Source organism: Ursus americanus, chromosome 30, assembly GCF_024610735.1.
Source record: "Ursus americanus isolate L20-20 chromosome 30, mUrsAme1.1.p, whole genome shotgun sequence".
Taxonomy (NCBI): Eukaryota; Metazoa; Chordata; class Mammalia; order Carnivora; family Ursidae; genus Ursus; species Ursus americanus.
This window is the reverse complement of record NC_142156.1, coordinates 6,992,497-7,008,039: the sequence shown is the minus strand read 5'-3', so window position 1 is coordinate 7,008,039 and position 15,543 is coordinate 6,992,497. Positions and strand designations below refer to the sequence as shown.

At 46.6% G+C, this 15,543-nt stretch overlaps 1 protein-coding gene across 1 annotated transcript; it reads right to left on the bottom strand.

Annotated features, from left to right (window-relative positions):
- Window positions 1–399: 399 nt before the first annotated feature.
- Window positions 400–11,571, bottom strand: YWHAH (tyrosine 3-monooxygenase/tryptophan 5-monooxygenase activation protein eta). The gene is made up of 2 exons (XM_045791443.2): window positions 11,276–11,571; window positions 400–1,367 (listed from the first exon to the last, which is right to left on the bottom strand). The coding sequence occupies exons 1-2, from the start codon at window positions 11,360–11,362 to the stop codon at window positions 714–716; spliced, it is 741 nt and encodes a 246-aa protein (XP_045647399.1). The 5' UTR covers window positions 11,363–11,571; the 3' UTR covers window positions 400–713.
- Between the last annotated feature and the right edge of the window lie 3,972 nt (window positions 11,572–15,543).

The following is a 15,543-nucleotide window of genomic DNA, read 5'->3' as shown; positions in this document are numbered from 1 at the left end:
TGACACACACGGTGCTGTCAGGATACACAAGGACAATAGCCAAAGAGTTACAAAAAATAAATCCATGATTCTTAAACAATCACAACCAAAAAAAAAAAAAAAGTTACAGGTATCAAAACTTTAGATGCATTGCATTGAAAAAGAAGGTTTGTGCACATAATTTAAAGAGGCAAAACAAGGCGCTACTGAAACCTCACGTTGAACAGTTTATTGTAAAGCTGATGGAAAGGAGGGGTGGTCTCTTTGTAATCAGCTTCCCTTAACAGTTTTCCATTAGCTGAAGAAAGAGGTGGGGGGTGAATTCATCTTTTGCATGCACAAGATGTACTGCTGAACAAAACACTATCAGCTTGTTTTACATGAATCATTTAAATATCAATCGTAGCCTGTGTTGGCTAATTCTCCTTTCTAAACTTCCCATTGCTTTTGCTTGGATTTCCCATAGATCAATAGGCATAGAATGCCTCATTCAGATCGCACTTGTCTGCACAATTCGAAAAGAGAGCCCCTAAGGGCTTAAAGCAACCATCAATCCAGCAATGCCCATGAAGATTTATCTGAAACTGCTTCCCAAGGGGCAGGAGAGCAGATCTGAGTAGCTGTGCTGCCAATACAGATAGGTTTAGCACTAGATATTTAGTGATTGTGGCAAGGAAGAATCAAGTGATGATGGGGGTGGTGGGTGAAGGAAGGGCCTGGGACCCGGAGACTCTTCAGTTGCCTTCTCCTGCTTCTTCATCCTGCTGGTCGCTCGTCCAGAGGGTGAGGTTGTCTCGCAGCAACTGCATGATGAGCGTGGAGTCCTTATAGGAATCCTCGTTTAGTGTGTCCAGCTCAGCTATGGCATCATCGAAGGCTTGTTTGGCTAAGAGGCAGGCCTGCTCGGGTGCATTCTGGATCTCATAGTAGAACACGGAGAAGTTGAGGGCCAGACCCAGCCGGATGGGGTGCGTCGGCTGCATGTGCTCTTTGCTGATTTCAAAGGCTTCCTTGTAGGCAGCCTCGGAAGCTTCGACCACACTGTTTTTCTTCTCCCCGGAAGCTACCTCTGCCAAGTAGCGGTAGTAATCGCCCTTCATTTTCAGGTAAAATACCTTGCTCTCATACTGGAAATCATTGCAGTTCTTGATGAGGAACTTGTCGAGCAGCGCCAGGACATCATTGCACACTGTCTCCAGCTCCTTCTCAATCTTCTCCCGGTAAGCTTTAACTTTCTCCAATTTCTTTTCATTTCCATCAGCCATGGTTTTCTGCTCAATGCTGCTTATGACCCTCCAGGAAGATCGCCTGGCACCAACCACGTTCTTGTAGGCCACCGAGAGGAGGTTCCGATCTTCATTAGAAAGAGGTTCATTGAGCTCTGTCACCTGCAAAATCCCCAAAAGTTAAACACTGAGATCCAAATCCAAAAATCTTAGAAAGAAATCTTCCTTTGAACCTGATCAACAACCCTTCTCAAGCCAGCGTGGACAAGCTAGAGAAAAACCAATCAGACATGGATCCTCTCTGAAGGAAGACCGCAGTCTAAAAAGAAGAAATAAATACTTGAAACAAAATATTCAGTGATAAGGGATTTGAGAAATTCATAATTCGGGCCTTTTAAGATGTTGCCTTCATCTTGGTAGAGGTATGAGGATAAAGATAATCATGGAAAGACTGTGATGGTACACAGTGGTGGATGAAAAAGCCCTGCAAAAGGTACTGTCAACAATAAGATCATATAATTCCTTTGCCAAATGTTCAAAGATTATAGACCGGAAGTCCATTCCAGATTCTACTTCCAACTTTAAATTCTAGAAAGAACCAACCACACCTCCCTCAAATATATATTAATAGATAAGAGCATTCACAGATGAGATCAAACACAGGTCAAATGGCCAGTTTTGCCCTGAGTGGTTACACAAGAGAATCCCAATGGGACACTCACACCTCCCCCAATCCAAATGGATACATTAGTGACAGGAATGTGCCCCCAGCCTCTGCGGAAAGGAAGCACTCAACAATAAGCTCTACTTTGACCTACCTGACAGGAAACCCTGCCTGGCCATCAAGGATGGAAGCACCAATTATTTTAAGAAGAAATGTTAAATTTCATAAATTTCATGTGTCTTTAGGTAGTTCATGATACCAACTCCAACCGAGCCAGCTATGTAGTTAGTAAAAAGGGAGTTGGACTTCGTTGTGTTGTTGAACTGTGTCCCCCAAAGTTACACTGAAGTCCTAACCTCGGGACCTGTGAATGTGACCTTATTGGGAAATAGGACCTCTACAGATGTAATCAAGTCAAGATGAGGTCACCCTGTATCAGGGTGGATCCTAAATCCAGTGACTGGCGCCCTTATAAGGAATGGGAGATTTGGAGACACACGAACACAGGGAGAATGCCACGTGATGATGGAGGCAGAGATTGGAGTGATGTGTCCACCAGTCAAGGAACGCCAAGGATTACCAAGAACCACCAGAAGCTAAAGGAGAGGCAAGGAAGGATTTTTCCCTAGAGCCTTCAGAAGGAGCACGGCCCTGCTGACACCTTGATCTTGGACTTCTAACCTTCCCAAATGAAATAATATAATTTGCTGTTTTAAGCTACAAGCTTGTGGTGCTTTGTTTGGCAGCCCAGGAAACTAATACAGACTTGGAATCAGAAAAACTTGGGTCTGGGCCCCAGCAAAGCCACTAATTTTCTAAATTGACTTCTACCTTTATAAAGTAGGGGGATGCCTTAATTATATGACTGGTAAAGGTCTTTAATTTTCGGGAAAAAAAAAAAAGAAAAACATTTAGGAAATTTAGGAAACCATAAAACACTCAACAAAGAAAAATATTACTTAAACTATAAGGACAGAAATTCCTGCAACTAAGGGGAAAGGGTTAAATGCCAGGTTCAAGGGAGAAAGTTATTAACAGCATATTAAAACAGACATGCTTTAACACGAATCGAAACGACTCAGCAGTACAGAATCAGAAATTCTAAAAGATTAAAAAAATTAACTCAAGAACATACGCAACAAATATAATCATTACGTGTAAAATTAGAAAACTGGTGCCAAGTTCTTCCTTGTCTACTAGCAACCCCCTCCCCAATAAAAATACCAACAATTCCCCCAATTCCATGTCCCCAGCACATCTACTCTTTCGCAACAAATCCCTAGCCTGGGACTGTCTCTCCACCTCTGTCTACTCAATCAACCCCACCCCACTTTTCTCTTCAGTGGGGTCTTTGGCTACAGGCTGCCTCTGCCCATCCCCTGGGAGGACTGCCTGCAAACCAGGTTCCTCATTCCTCCTCACACCGTCTGAGGCTGAGTGGTCTCCACACTTTCCTCGGTGATCTGCCCCAGTCCCAGGCAATCTCTCTACTGAGCCCAAATCCATCCTCCCTTCAAATCCAGGTGAAGACCTGTAACCCCACTCACTAGGTTTTCTCCTCCAGTGAGTTCCTTCAAACACATATGCACATTTGTTTATTGGAAATATAAAGAAATTTTACAGATATTTAATTTGGTCTTTTAAGGAAGCAACCCTTATAAATCAAAATTGTCTTGAATCCTCTGACAAATCTCAGATTGTTGAATTCCCTCTCAAATGACTCACTTTTCCAGGGCAATATTCAGTAAAACACGAGGCTAGCACAGAATCCAAGACCTCCTTAGGTCCTGCAGTAAGTCAATCTAAGGGCACTTGACACTAAAATGCAAATGCTATCCCTAAGGAGTCACTAAGATTTCACCCTGTGGCTAATAAAGGTCCTTGTCAGATCCACAAAGATACACCAGGGTAATCCTCCAGAGCGTATCTTTAAAATTGAGTGCATATGTGAAATACAGAACACCCTTATCACCCAGGGTGTCTGTACAATAGACATTATCATCACTAAAAAACACAAAAAACCATAAGAAATCTGGAGTTTAGCCTGAGCTAGCTATGTGACCTTGTCTGCGGATCAAAAGTAAAATAAAGGGCACTGGCCTAAACCATTTCCAAGGACCTCTTTCAGCTCTAATATTCTAGGATTCTGTTTTTCCTGAGCAACAATAAAAGGTGTGGAAAGGTATGAGGTTGATATTAGTGTAAATGAAATTTGGTTGTATCTGTAGGTTTCAGGAATTCACGCGGCCCTTCTCCATCAGGAACAAACTGCCCAAAAAGGCTACTGGGCAATATTTATAATGACACCTTCAGAAGAAAAATCATTTAGCAGGAGTATTAGTGTTTATGTAACAATCATCTGGTTTCCTGCCAGTCTGAATGAATCACTATCAGCATCAGCTGAGTGTGACTAACAGCTAAGCAAGCATTGTTCTTAGAACTCCAGCCAGGACCTAACTAGGAAATAACTGGATACATTTAAATATAGTATTTTTAACACTCCTGGGTTACAACTCAGTTAAGAAAGGGAAACTTATGGAAGGAAGATCATTTTATTACTTTATAACTGAGCTTTTCCCAGGTTGGAAAAGTACAGAACGAAGTGAAATCAGACGGCCTATTGAAACAAACAAGACTTACAGCCAGGCTTGATTTGTCAGCACCGGCTCCCAGTATTTCAAATTCCAAACTACTGGAGGCAGGAGAGCTAGTGAAGTCTGGTCACATACCAAGAGAAGCAGACACTGGGAGGCATGTAGTGCAGGAGAAAGGAAACCACAGCCACCAGTCCCAACCCCGCGGATACTGAAGCAGCTGGACGGCTGCATCACAGCCTATGGAGATGACTTAGTGCAGCTTTACAATGATAAATTTCCGAATGGTTTCTTATCGGGAACGTGAAGCAAAGACAAGACACAGAATTTTCAAGACAGAGAGACCTGCCCAATGGTTCCCAACCTGCTCTCTACTCCAGCCAGTTTCAACACACCCTCATTTCTGCCACACACCGGCTACCCTCAGGACAGCCATTCTTGACATGACGTCTTCGTGTGGCAGCACCCCCTCTAAGGGACTCCTCAGCTCCATTCACCTGCCCACCTCCCACCCCACTTAATCCTACTTACACTCTTTCCAAAAACCCTAAGTTGGTGGACCATTCCCATTTATAAAGGCCTATCTCTCCACGTCCCTTAAGGATTGGACTCTAGGCCGGCCACCCAACTGATGTCCTGACTCATGTCCTTACCCTACCGCCACCTTTGGCTGCGCCAACTCCCAGCCCAGGGGCACTCACTTGACCCCATTTCCTCTGCTCTGGGACTACACAGCAGTACTAAAAGTTACAAATAACCTGATAGGCTACTAACTCATTTATCTTCCTATGACACCATTCGCTTACTCAAAAATCCCTAAGGGCCTCCTCCCACTAACTCACCAGGCAATAAACTATGTGTTTGTGAGTAAAAATAGATCCACTGCCAAAAATAGCACAGGAACTATTTGGGAAAACTTAAAGTTCTTAATCTGGGAAATATCTAACCTCAAAAGTAATACTGAGCAAACAAAAAATGCCACCCCTGGACTGCCAGGCCACATTGCCAAAGTCAGGGTAAACGTTACTTCTCCTAAAGGGCACTCCCACCCTTCAGAGCTACACACACCCACGACTATCCCATCTTTTATAGTTACCCACACCCACTTGCTACCAACAGGCTTGCTTTTGATATAAGAGTTTACAACAGGAGAAAACAATTCTCATGAACAATTAGGTCAACATAACCACATCATAAAATCTTTAAGTTCTTTGGTAGAGTCCTGTATGTATTTTTTAAAAAAAGAAGAAAGAAAAAAGGGGGAAAAAAGGGGAGAGTCGGGGGAAGGAAGAAAGCTTTTTATTGGTGACTCTTCCCCTATCCTCCGAGTGAAGATTCTGCCTGGTCCCAAGGTGGCAAACTATTCATCTGTCACCACTTGCCCAGGCCTGGAAAGACCACTCCCTGTCCTCATTCGGGCTGCAGTTCTAGAAAGCCAAAGAGAAGCTAGACTTCAAGCTTAGAGCAGATGAGTTCAGGTAGTTAATAACCACTCAAAGCTTAACATTAGTCAAAATAGCCACCTTTGGATCACGGAGAGACTGCCTTTTCTTACTCTTGACATAAATGAACATTTTCGTAGGGACTGGCAGGGATTAAATACAATCCATCTGGGGCGCCTGGGTGGCTCAGTCGTTAGGCGTCTGCCTTCGGCTCAGGACGTGATCCCGGCGTTCTGGGATCAAGCCCCACATCGGGCTCCTCTGCTGGGAGCCTGCTTCTTCCTCTCCCACTCCCCCTGCTTGTGTTCCCTCTCTCGCTGGCTGTCTCTCTGTCAAATAAATAATAAAATCTTTTAAAAAATAAAATAAAATAAAATAAATACAACCCATCTGAATGGCATTGCTGCTACTGTCCCTGGAGGCACCAGCACTGAAAGCTTCAGAAGCTGTGCCAAGTCCCGGTTGCATGGAAGTGCCACCAGCCACCACCCGACAGGAAAGCCACTGCAGCGAGGAGTGCGAAGAGCACCCAAACAGCACAGCAGACCGGTGGCCTCAACTTGGACACTAGGAGGAATTTTACCAATACCCCAGACAATGAAATGTTAGGGCCTATCAGCTTATCAAATACACTTAAAAAAAAAAAAGTGGAAAAACAACTGGTGCCAAGGATACGAAACAATTTCTTAAAATACCATGAGTATAATTTAACATAGTTCTGCACTTAATTCATAGCAGGAATTCAAATTCAATTAATACTTTGCTTAAGCTAAAAAAAACTGGTGTTCAGGAGAACAAGCAAAATCCAAATGTGTAAGTCTGCCTTTTACACTCCCCTGCTACAGCTAAGAACCATACGTGCTGGATTCTGTTTTTAATCAAACTTGGCAAAAATGACTTACATCTGATAGATGAAATTACTTGTTCACGAAGCCTACTTGTGTAAAGGGCCTGCAAGTTAGTCACCAATAATGACTAATATACCACAACGTATATTAGAAATATCCCTTTCAGGGGCGCCTGGGTGGCGCAGCGGTTGAGCGTCTGCCTTCGGCTCAGGGCGTGATCCCGGCGTTCTGGGATCAAGCCCCACATCAGGCTCCTCCGCTGGGAGCCTGCTTCTTCCTCTCCCACTCCCCTGCTTGTGTTCTCTCTCTCGCTGGCTCTCTCTCTCTGCCAAATAAATAAATAAAATCTTAAAAAAAAAAAAAAAAAGAAAGAAATATCCCTTTCATGATCCCGGGGTCCTGGGATCAAGCCCTGCGTCAGGCTCCCTTCTCCCTCTCCCCACCCCCTACTTGTACTCTCTCAAGCACTCTCTCTCTCTAATAAATGAATGAAATCTTAAAAAAATATATATATATTTTATCCCTTAGCCTAGTGGCCCATTATTATACAGTGGTTAAAGTGAGAGTTCTAAATTCAAGAGTTCAAATCTTGGCTTCACAACTTGACCTCGAGAAAATTAACCTCTTTAAACCTCATTTGTAAAATGAAGTTAACAACTATCCATTGCAAAGTTGTTAAGAAAATTATATGAGAACGTATACAAGGGAGTAATAGCTACCATTTACTGAATGCCTTATAAGTAAAATATAAGTTCCATAAACTTGACAAATTGTAACATAGAAAACACATTTGGGATATCTCCTTCCAAACTATTTCTGGAAGTGTGACACTGCATTATACCACTAATACGAAATTACAGACAAAGCTCCGTGAACTGTTCACCACCTGAACTCCTTTTAATGCAGGCTACCGCAAGAATCCAGAACCCTCTTTCCTTCCTCAGCCAATATATGGCAAAGCAATACTTACATTACAAATGACCACTTAGTGGGAAATAATACTCTCTAGTTTATACATATTTCAAACTACAGTACTGATGCGGCTTTAAGATTTCACACTAACCACAATTTTGGTACACCTCAAAATCATCCTTAGTTTTAATATCTGCATCACGGTATGTCTCACCCTGAGCCACTCAGCTGAGCTCTCCTTTTATACACCGCCTGCTTGTTCATTCCCCCACTTCCCATAATCTCACAGCTGTTGGAATAAGAGCCTTTGGCCGCTGGTTGGGCCAAGTGCCTCTTCCTCTCAAACTGTTTCTTCAAGCTGCAGCTTTGTTTCCTGCACTCAAGATTTTTACAGATATTCTTCAAGTCCTTCAGATGTATTTCTCTGCCCTTTGCCAACTTTGTAATCAACTGTATCAATGTTAAAAAACACACCATGCTATCCCAAATAATTCTGATGTTTTATAAATTCACAATTACAATCTATGTTTTAATATAAAATAGCTGACTTAAGGCAATAAGAGACATGAATGAATGATGCCCACCCATGAGTATTCACCAGAAATCTCGTTATTTACTCTCTTTCCTTAAATCACGTAAGTCTAATGCACTGACATTTTTATCCCCCCTTATAGGTTTATTTCACTTTCTCATAAGATGGTATGATACCCATTTTTCGCAGGTTACAATTTGGGTAAGGTCATTCCAGGCCCCCAGCCTAGAGAGGACCTGGGTTCTTACCATCTTTCTCAATGCATTTTCCTACCGTTTCACTCTTTGTAAGCTGCTAGATATGAGATGAGGAGATCTTGAAGACACTCCAGTTCACTTCAGAAGCATTTCTTGCCTCTTCAAATTATGGGGTGAGGCAGGGAACTGCAGTTCTCAAATGACTGGAGGCAACGCTATTGTTTCCAATATGCATGAGTTTTCTTAAAGCTTACCAACACCATCCTCCAGGTGACGCTGGTACCATAAGGAACATCAATGATTACAGGCAGGCATTTATTAGGTGACCATTTAAGTTATAAAGAAAACAGAAAACAAGTTAGAAGAATAAAGACTGAAAAATGACTTGATAGCAACACCAGCATTACTAGCTTTACACTTCCAAGGACTTGAAGCCAAGAGATGTTAAGTTTCAAGGTTACAGAGTGGTGACATCAGAACATCTCACTCAGGTGCGCTGCTCCGTCTACCCTAGAACAGTCTACTTACCTGCCCTTCCATCACCCTGAAGAAAACCCACACAAACCCAGAGAGTTACCAGAATTCCCTTTTTTCAAAAGCTCTACTTTAAGCCTACAATATTAATAAAATGGGGACTGAGTTTAATGTACAAATATCAACTTGATAGGTAAACATAAGAAACTGTCTTCCACTGAACCCTGCCAAGTCCTTTCCAATGAATATATTCCATTAATTTAGATGACAAAAAAAGTTCTGACTTTTTAAAAGGAGTTACACTGAAGGAATGGTTTATTGCAATTATCAGATGACATAATTGGAGCTTAGATTGATTTTTCAATGCTGGATGGCTTATCCAACTCATAAATCATTTCAGATAGATATTACAGATTCTCAACACATGAGAGAGCCCATTAGTTTGCAAAATGCTACCTTTAAGCCTCAGAGAAAATCTGTGAACACAAGTTTCTAGCTATAGGACAGCATTATTCAAGCCTGCTTATGAAGACCAGAAAGCCATCTTGTTCTAACTGTACTTCTTTCTGGTTACATCTCTCAGTCCTTTCCTTACTTCCCATTTCAAGTTGCCTCAGGTTTGCCAGAGCTCCAGAATGTCCTTTCTAGTCATTTTCCCTTAACCTCAATTCACCCTTACTGAAGTCCCACTCACAGCATAAGTGAGGGCCTCACTAAAATGTCTAGAGAGCCCTCAGCCTGCACAATCCCAGTACCACTCCATCATGGGGGAGAAGACACTCACTCAAGTGTGACTTGCTGTGTGAACAGAAGTGGCTCTTAACCCAAAGAAAATTAAGCTCAGAACCCCTTCAGAGGAAATGTATTCATAGATTCTGTAAAATTTGCAAAATTAATATATTTTACATTCGTGTCCTTAAAGAGGGCCCCCTGAATTACAAAGACTTCAGATCCCAGACCTAGATTGTCCCTGGTTTAGACTGTCTAACCTGTGACAGTATGCCTGGGCTCAAATCAGGATCACCGATTTATCAACAAATGAGTGGTACTGCTGGTTTCCTAACACACCTAGTGCCATGTGTAATAAGAACACCACACAAGAAAGATACCTCTTCAAGTGTCTTTCTTAGCTGGATAATACTAAATACTGACCTCAGCAACATATTTCATATGATATTAATATCAAAAACCTTAAAAGCAGATTTTCAAATGATTCTGCAATTTTAGGGAGCCTCTTGATTTGTGGATTTATAAGAAATCTCACAAGGCCAGCAAAAGGACGAATGAGCCATAATGCAGGCAGTAACTGTCAAGCTTCAGCCCGCTAAAAATTGCCATGACCGCTGGTTAGGGTGCAGATTTCTGAGTCCCAACCCTAGAGCTGCAGGATCTTTAGGTCTAAGATGGGGTCCAGGCGGATCCTCCCAGGTCTCCAGAGGATGTACACTGGTTGAACATAGCAGGTTGGTGGCCGTCAGTTGTAGCTCTACCACCGTGTGACCTTGACACAGAGAAGTAATGTTCATTTAGAGAAAAGGTAAAATAAAGTTAAGAGACAGGGACAGTAAGAGGATAACCGGAACTCTTAGTCTCATATATGCAGGTGGTGTCTGATCCACGGTATGTGCTAGGGTGTGGCTGGGCACGAGTCCTTCACCGGAAATCAAGCTGCAGAATCAATCTATGAAGATCTCGGGAATGCAAAGGGACACAGCCCTGTCCTGCCAAGAAGTCACGTCTCATTTTAATCTCCAGGCAGATGCTCCCTGCATCAGACCTGGGAGTGGGGCCCCACACCCACCGCCCTCCGCCCTCCAGCTCGCGACTACGTCTAGACTGCAGAGTGGGGGGTCTTCGCACACAAAGCCAGACCCGGGCGTGGGAAGATGGAACGAGAACGATTCCGAGAACGATTCCGGCGAGCAGAGCATAACAGATCGGAATCACACAGACTCCATTCAGGTCGTGGCAGAGAAAACCAGGAGAGACAGGGCGCCACTCACTAGGTGATTCTTTATTCCAAGTTGGGGTATGGAGGAAGGCGAGAGGGAGGTGAGCCCCCACATTGGGCAGAACGGTCTAGAACGAGGAATGTGGCTCTCTCACGTTTCCTCGGGCACCCCCCCCCCAAGGCTCCGAGCTGGGATGCGGCGACCCCCGCCCGCCTGAAAGGGGCCACTGTCGCCCACCCATCCTCGTGGGGCTGCATTCCTCCCCCGAGACCCCACCCGGGCCCAGCCGCAGGAAATGGCGGGGCGGGCGCGGGAAGCGCGGGCTGCCGGCGGGCGGCCGCGCCCAGAGAGGTCGCGGGGTCGCCCCGGGCCCGGAGGGAGATGCCGCCCGGCCGCCCATCCCTCCCCTACGCCGGGCCTCACAGCCGGCCAACCCGGCCTCCCGGCGCGCTCACCGCCTTCATGGCGGAGGCCATGTCGTCGTAGCGCTCCGCCTGCTCGGCCAGCCGCGCCCGCTGCAGCAGCTGCTCTCGGTCCCCCATGTCGCTCGTGGCTCGGCCTCGCCTAGCGCCCGCACCGCTCGCCCGCTCGCCCGCTCGCCCGCCCGTGCGTCTGCTCCCTAGTCGCCGCGGAGGCCGCCGCCGCGCACGCGCACTGGCTCGCCGGCCGGCCCAAGGCTGCTGGCTGCAGGCAGCGCCGCTGATCGCGCCCTCTCGCTGGCTCGCCCCGCACGCTGTGGCTCGCGCTGCCGTCGCCGCCGGGGGAGGAGAGGCGGCCGCGCGGGGGGATGGGAGGACGGAGGACGCCTGCGCAGTGGGAGCAGCCGAGCCTGGCGGCGGGGAGTGGCGGGAGTGGGAGGGGGGGAAGGGCGGGCCGGCCCTAACGGTCTATTTCAAGGTGACGTCACCTACTATAAATAGCTGCCGCTGCCGCCGCCGCCGCCGCCGCCCCCGCCGTCCCGCCCGAGAACTGCGCAGGCGCCCTGTGAGTGCTGCATTTTACCACCGCATAGGTGGAGGTGGGAGAAGGGAGAGTAGGGTGGGGACTGCGGAGCCCGAGGAGGGGGAGCGGTGATGGCGGTTGCCTGGGTTGTTCAGTGTCACAGGTCCTCTTTGAAGCGAGTCTCTGAGGCCAGGTTGGAGGTCTGGCTTGAGAAGGGCCCAAAAAGCAAATGACTCTACTGTTTCGAGAAACCAAGGAGGTCGTGTGCCCCGAGGGGTGGGCCGGGACCGCCCCCGCCGTCTCGCCAGGCTCGAGCCCAGGCTGGCCCATGGGCTCCTTGGGGAGGCACCCTGTGCTTGGATGCATACTGGCAGGGGTAGGATCGGGTCTGGACTTTGGGGACAGCACCCCACCTGCCACTCCCAAACACATATTTCACACCCATCGGGCTGCAGAGCTGTCCTCCCACCTTTATAAGTGACTTTGGGCATACCGTGCATTCCATGAGAGGAGGGACAGGATGGCCTGACTGGGATGAGTAACATGACATCTACTAGGAGCCAGCCCAGTGCTATGCCTGTATAGGCATAAACATATGTAATCCTCACAGTCCACCCCGCACGTGGGCACAGCTGATCTCCCCATTTTTCAAAGCCAGATTAGTGACTTACTCAAGGTTACACAGCCAGCCCTTAAGTGGTGGAGCCAGGGTCTAAGTTCAAACCCAGGCTGAACTTCCTTTTGTGGCAAAGAGAGGGATAGGCTGACTGGTCACTAAGCCCGTCCCAGTTGTGGCATTCTACACTGAGGGTCCCTCATGCCAGGCCCTGGGCTGGGCCTTCGACAAACTAGGAAAATCCCAAAGACTGAAACATAGCCTCACTTAAGTACAACATGCCAAGGGAAGCTCAGGAGAAGGGACCTTAGGCTCTTTGAGAATTTTGTTGCATGCTCAGCACTGGGGAAAGGAGTGGCTATAGAATAAGTAAGATACGTCCTCTTGTCTCATAAGCTAGATCTAAATACACAAGTGCAGGTAAGCTGGACCTTGAGGCTGATGAGAGTCAGGGAAAAGGTATTAGGAAGTGGGGGTCCTGCACAGACAAAGGCTTAGCAGTTAGGACAGAAACAAAATCTGAGAGACGGTGAGAAGAAAGGCCTGGCAGTGAGAAATGAGGTTGGGCAAAACAAGGTAATGGAGTGTTTTAAATGCCAACCTGAAGATTTGAGTCATTATCCTTAGATAATTGGGAACCAGAAGAGGTGTGGAAATCCTATTTCAAGCCAAGAATCTTGCTCTGGAGAGTAAGATGCATTTGAAGGGAGAAGAGAGGGACTGGATCTTGGCTTTACCCTCTAGCAATTAGACTGGAAGGACTGTTAAATGCACTGTAGAATAGAAATCCTGAAATGTCCAGGGTGGCAGGACATTTAGAGTCACTGTCATCCAACTCTTTATCCCATAGAAGGAGAAACTGAGGTCTGAGGAGGAGAGGCTAACCCCAGTGAGTGAGCAAAGCTGGGGTCTCCATACCAGGTCTCCTGTTTCTGGGCCTTCTTCTTCCTGCTGTGATGCCAAAAGGAAGACCTCGGTACCCATGTAACAGGATTTCAGTGTGAGTCTGAGAGGAGGCCCCCACCACAGGTTTCACCAGGCTTTGAAGGGTCACCTTTGCTAACTACAAATGGAATTGAGGTTAACAAACCAGGCTGATCTTTCCCCTGGTGGATATCTTTAAAGAGCGTGATAGATGATAATTAATTGTCCACCCTCTCTCCATGAAAATGGGGTGCCAGTGAGAGGTGGGAGGAGGGCCAGCACTGGGGGGATTTCTGTGGTTCCTTCTAGCTCTTAGAGCCCTTCTAGCTTTTCTGATCATGTTAGACTCAGATAGATTTCAAAACAGTGAAAATTAGGTAGATTAGGGCATTCTAATTCTAATAAATGTCAAATGGTTCTCCCATGAAGCTTTTCTTTCCTTCTCACCAAAGTTCACTGTCTCCATTTCCTCACCTCCCTCCCACCCACCTCTCAGTCCAGCGTACTCTGGGTCTGTCTGCCCCTACTCTTTCACCCAGATGGCTCTCACGGTGGCCACCAGCAAGTAGCCTCCTGTTGTCACTCCAAGAGCATTTCATAGTTCTCATCTTCCTGGCCCTCTTGACTACACTGGGCACAACTGCTCTCCCTTCCTAGACAGGCTCTCCTCTAAGCTTCCATGACCCTGCACCCTCCTGGCCTCCCTCTGCTGCTCCTCTCCTCTGGTCTCCTGTGTGGGCTTGTCTTCTTGGCCTACCGTGAAATACTGGGGTTCTGCCCCAGGCCCTCTGCTCTTCTTACTCTGTCCTATCCTGGGCGACTCCAACCACACCCACTCTTGAGGGAACATATGCCACATTCCTAGCTCTGGGCAAGGAGCTTTGCAGAAATGGGTATATTTTTTTCCCTCAAGATTCCCCCCTGTAAGGTAGGTACAATTTCCATTCCCATCTTATGGATGGGGTAACTGGCTCGAAAATGTTCCATGATTTGGGGTGTTATACACAACTAATGAATTGTTGAACACTACATCAAAAACTAATGATGTACTATATATTGGCTAACTGAATGTAATAAAAAATAAATTTTAAAAAATATTCCATGATTTGAATAGTCACAGCTGGTAATCAGCGGAGTCAGGATTTGAACTCAGGTCTGTCAGACTCCAAACCTGATAGCCCAATGTTACCCTCTGGTGTTAGCTGAGAAGGGCTCAAGGTGTGACTCCCTTCCAGGGTGTTCAGATTGTAAAAAGTACACACAAGCCTCCTCACCTGGAGCCTGCACACTCTGGCCAGCACCCATTTCACCCTTCAGAAAGGACTGCCAACTCCTGAAAGCCTTACACATAAAGCCCAGGACAGCTGCCTTGGACGGGACACGTACTGCCAGGGCTCTAAGTCCCATCAATAAACATGGCCTTTGAACAACTCCAGAGAGAGCCCCTGAACCAGGTCAAGGGGACTAACGATTAAGGCCAAACACACCGTGTTGCCCAGAGCTCAGAGCAAATAAATCCTCAGTGCAGAGGTCACGTCGGCTGCATCTTTGTCTGCTCCAGGGTCTCACTCCGGGAACAGAGCAATCTGCCCCTGGCTCCCTGAGGACATGTGAGTGGTGTGATGGGGAAGAAGGATCTGAACTTAGTTTCAAGTTCTACTCTGCCAGTTACCAGCTGAGTACCTTTGGGCAAGTCCCTAAAACAGGACTAACCACACATATCACACCTATTTCTTTGGGTGGGGGATTGGCAAGAGCATGTATGTTCCCCACATGTGCGGCGCTGGCCCACGGGAGGCACCAGCCGTCACGACCATAGAACAAATAATTCCTTGCTGCATCCCACCCTGAGCCAGGGGTAACGACTCTTCCCCCTGCAGGACTGGATTTCCAAAGCAATGCCAGAACCTGCCGCCAGCACCAAGTGAATAGGTGACCCAGAAAAGGCACGTCCTGGTTTTTTTTTCCTCGGGTACTCTGGAACACTCTGAGGTCCCTGAGAAGTCTGGCCTCAAGGGACATACTACAGAGGAGACCTGGTATTGTTCTGGAGAAATGGCTCTCACACTGTTGGCATGGTTACCATCTTCAGCAGGAGGGGCTGCGTGCCCACAGATTAGTGTCACCCAGAAAGGATGTTAGGGTTTTTTTCTCCTCAGTTGCAGGCCTCTTGCTGCCCAGGTAATCCTTGCTGAACCAATGATAACACCACCACCAACAGCATTGGCAGTAACTGGCCAA

What these genes read in the sequence shown, in the direction of transcription:
- YWHAH (XM_045791443.2), bottom strand. Translation starts at nt 11,362, where the DNA reads ATGGGGGACCGAGAGCAGCTGCTGCAGCGGGCGCGGCTGGCCGAGCAG. An exon ending in TGGCCTCCGCCATGAAGGCG is followed by an intron (nt 1,368 to 11,275) that starts GTGAGCGCGCCG and finishes GGGATTTTGCAG; the next exon opens with GTGACAGAGCTCAATGAACC.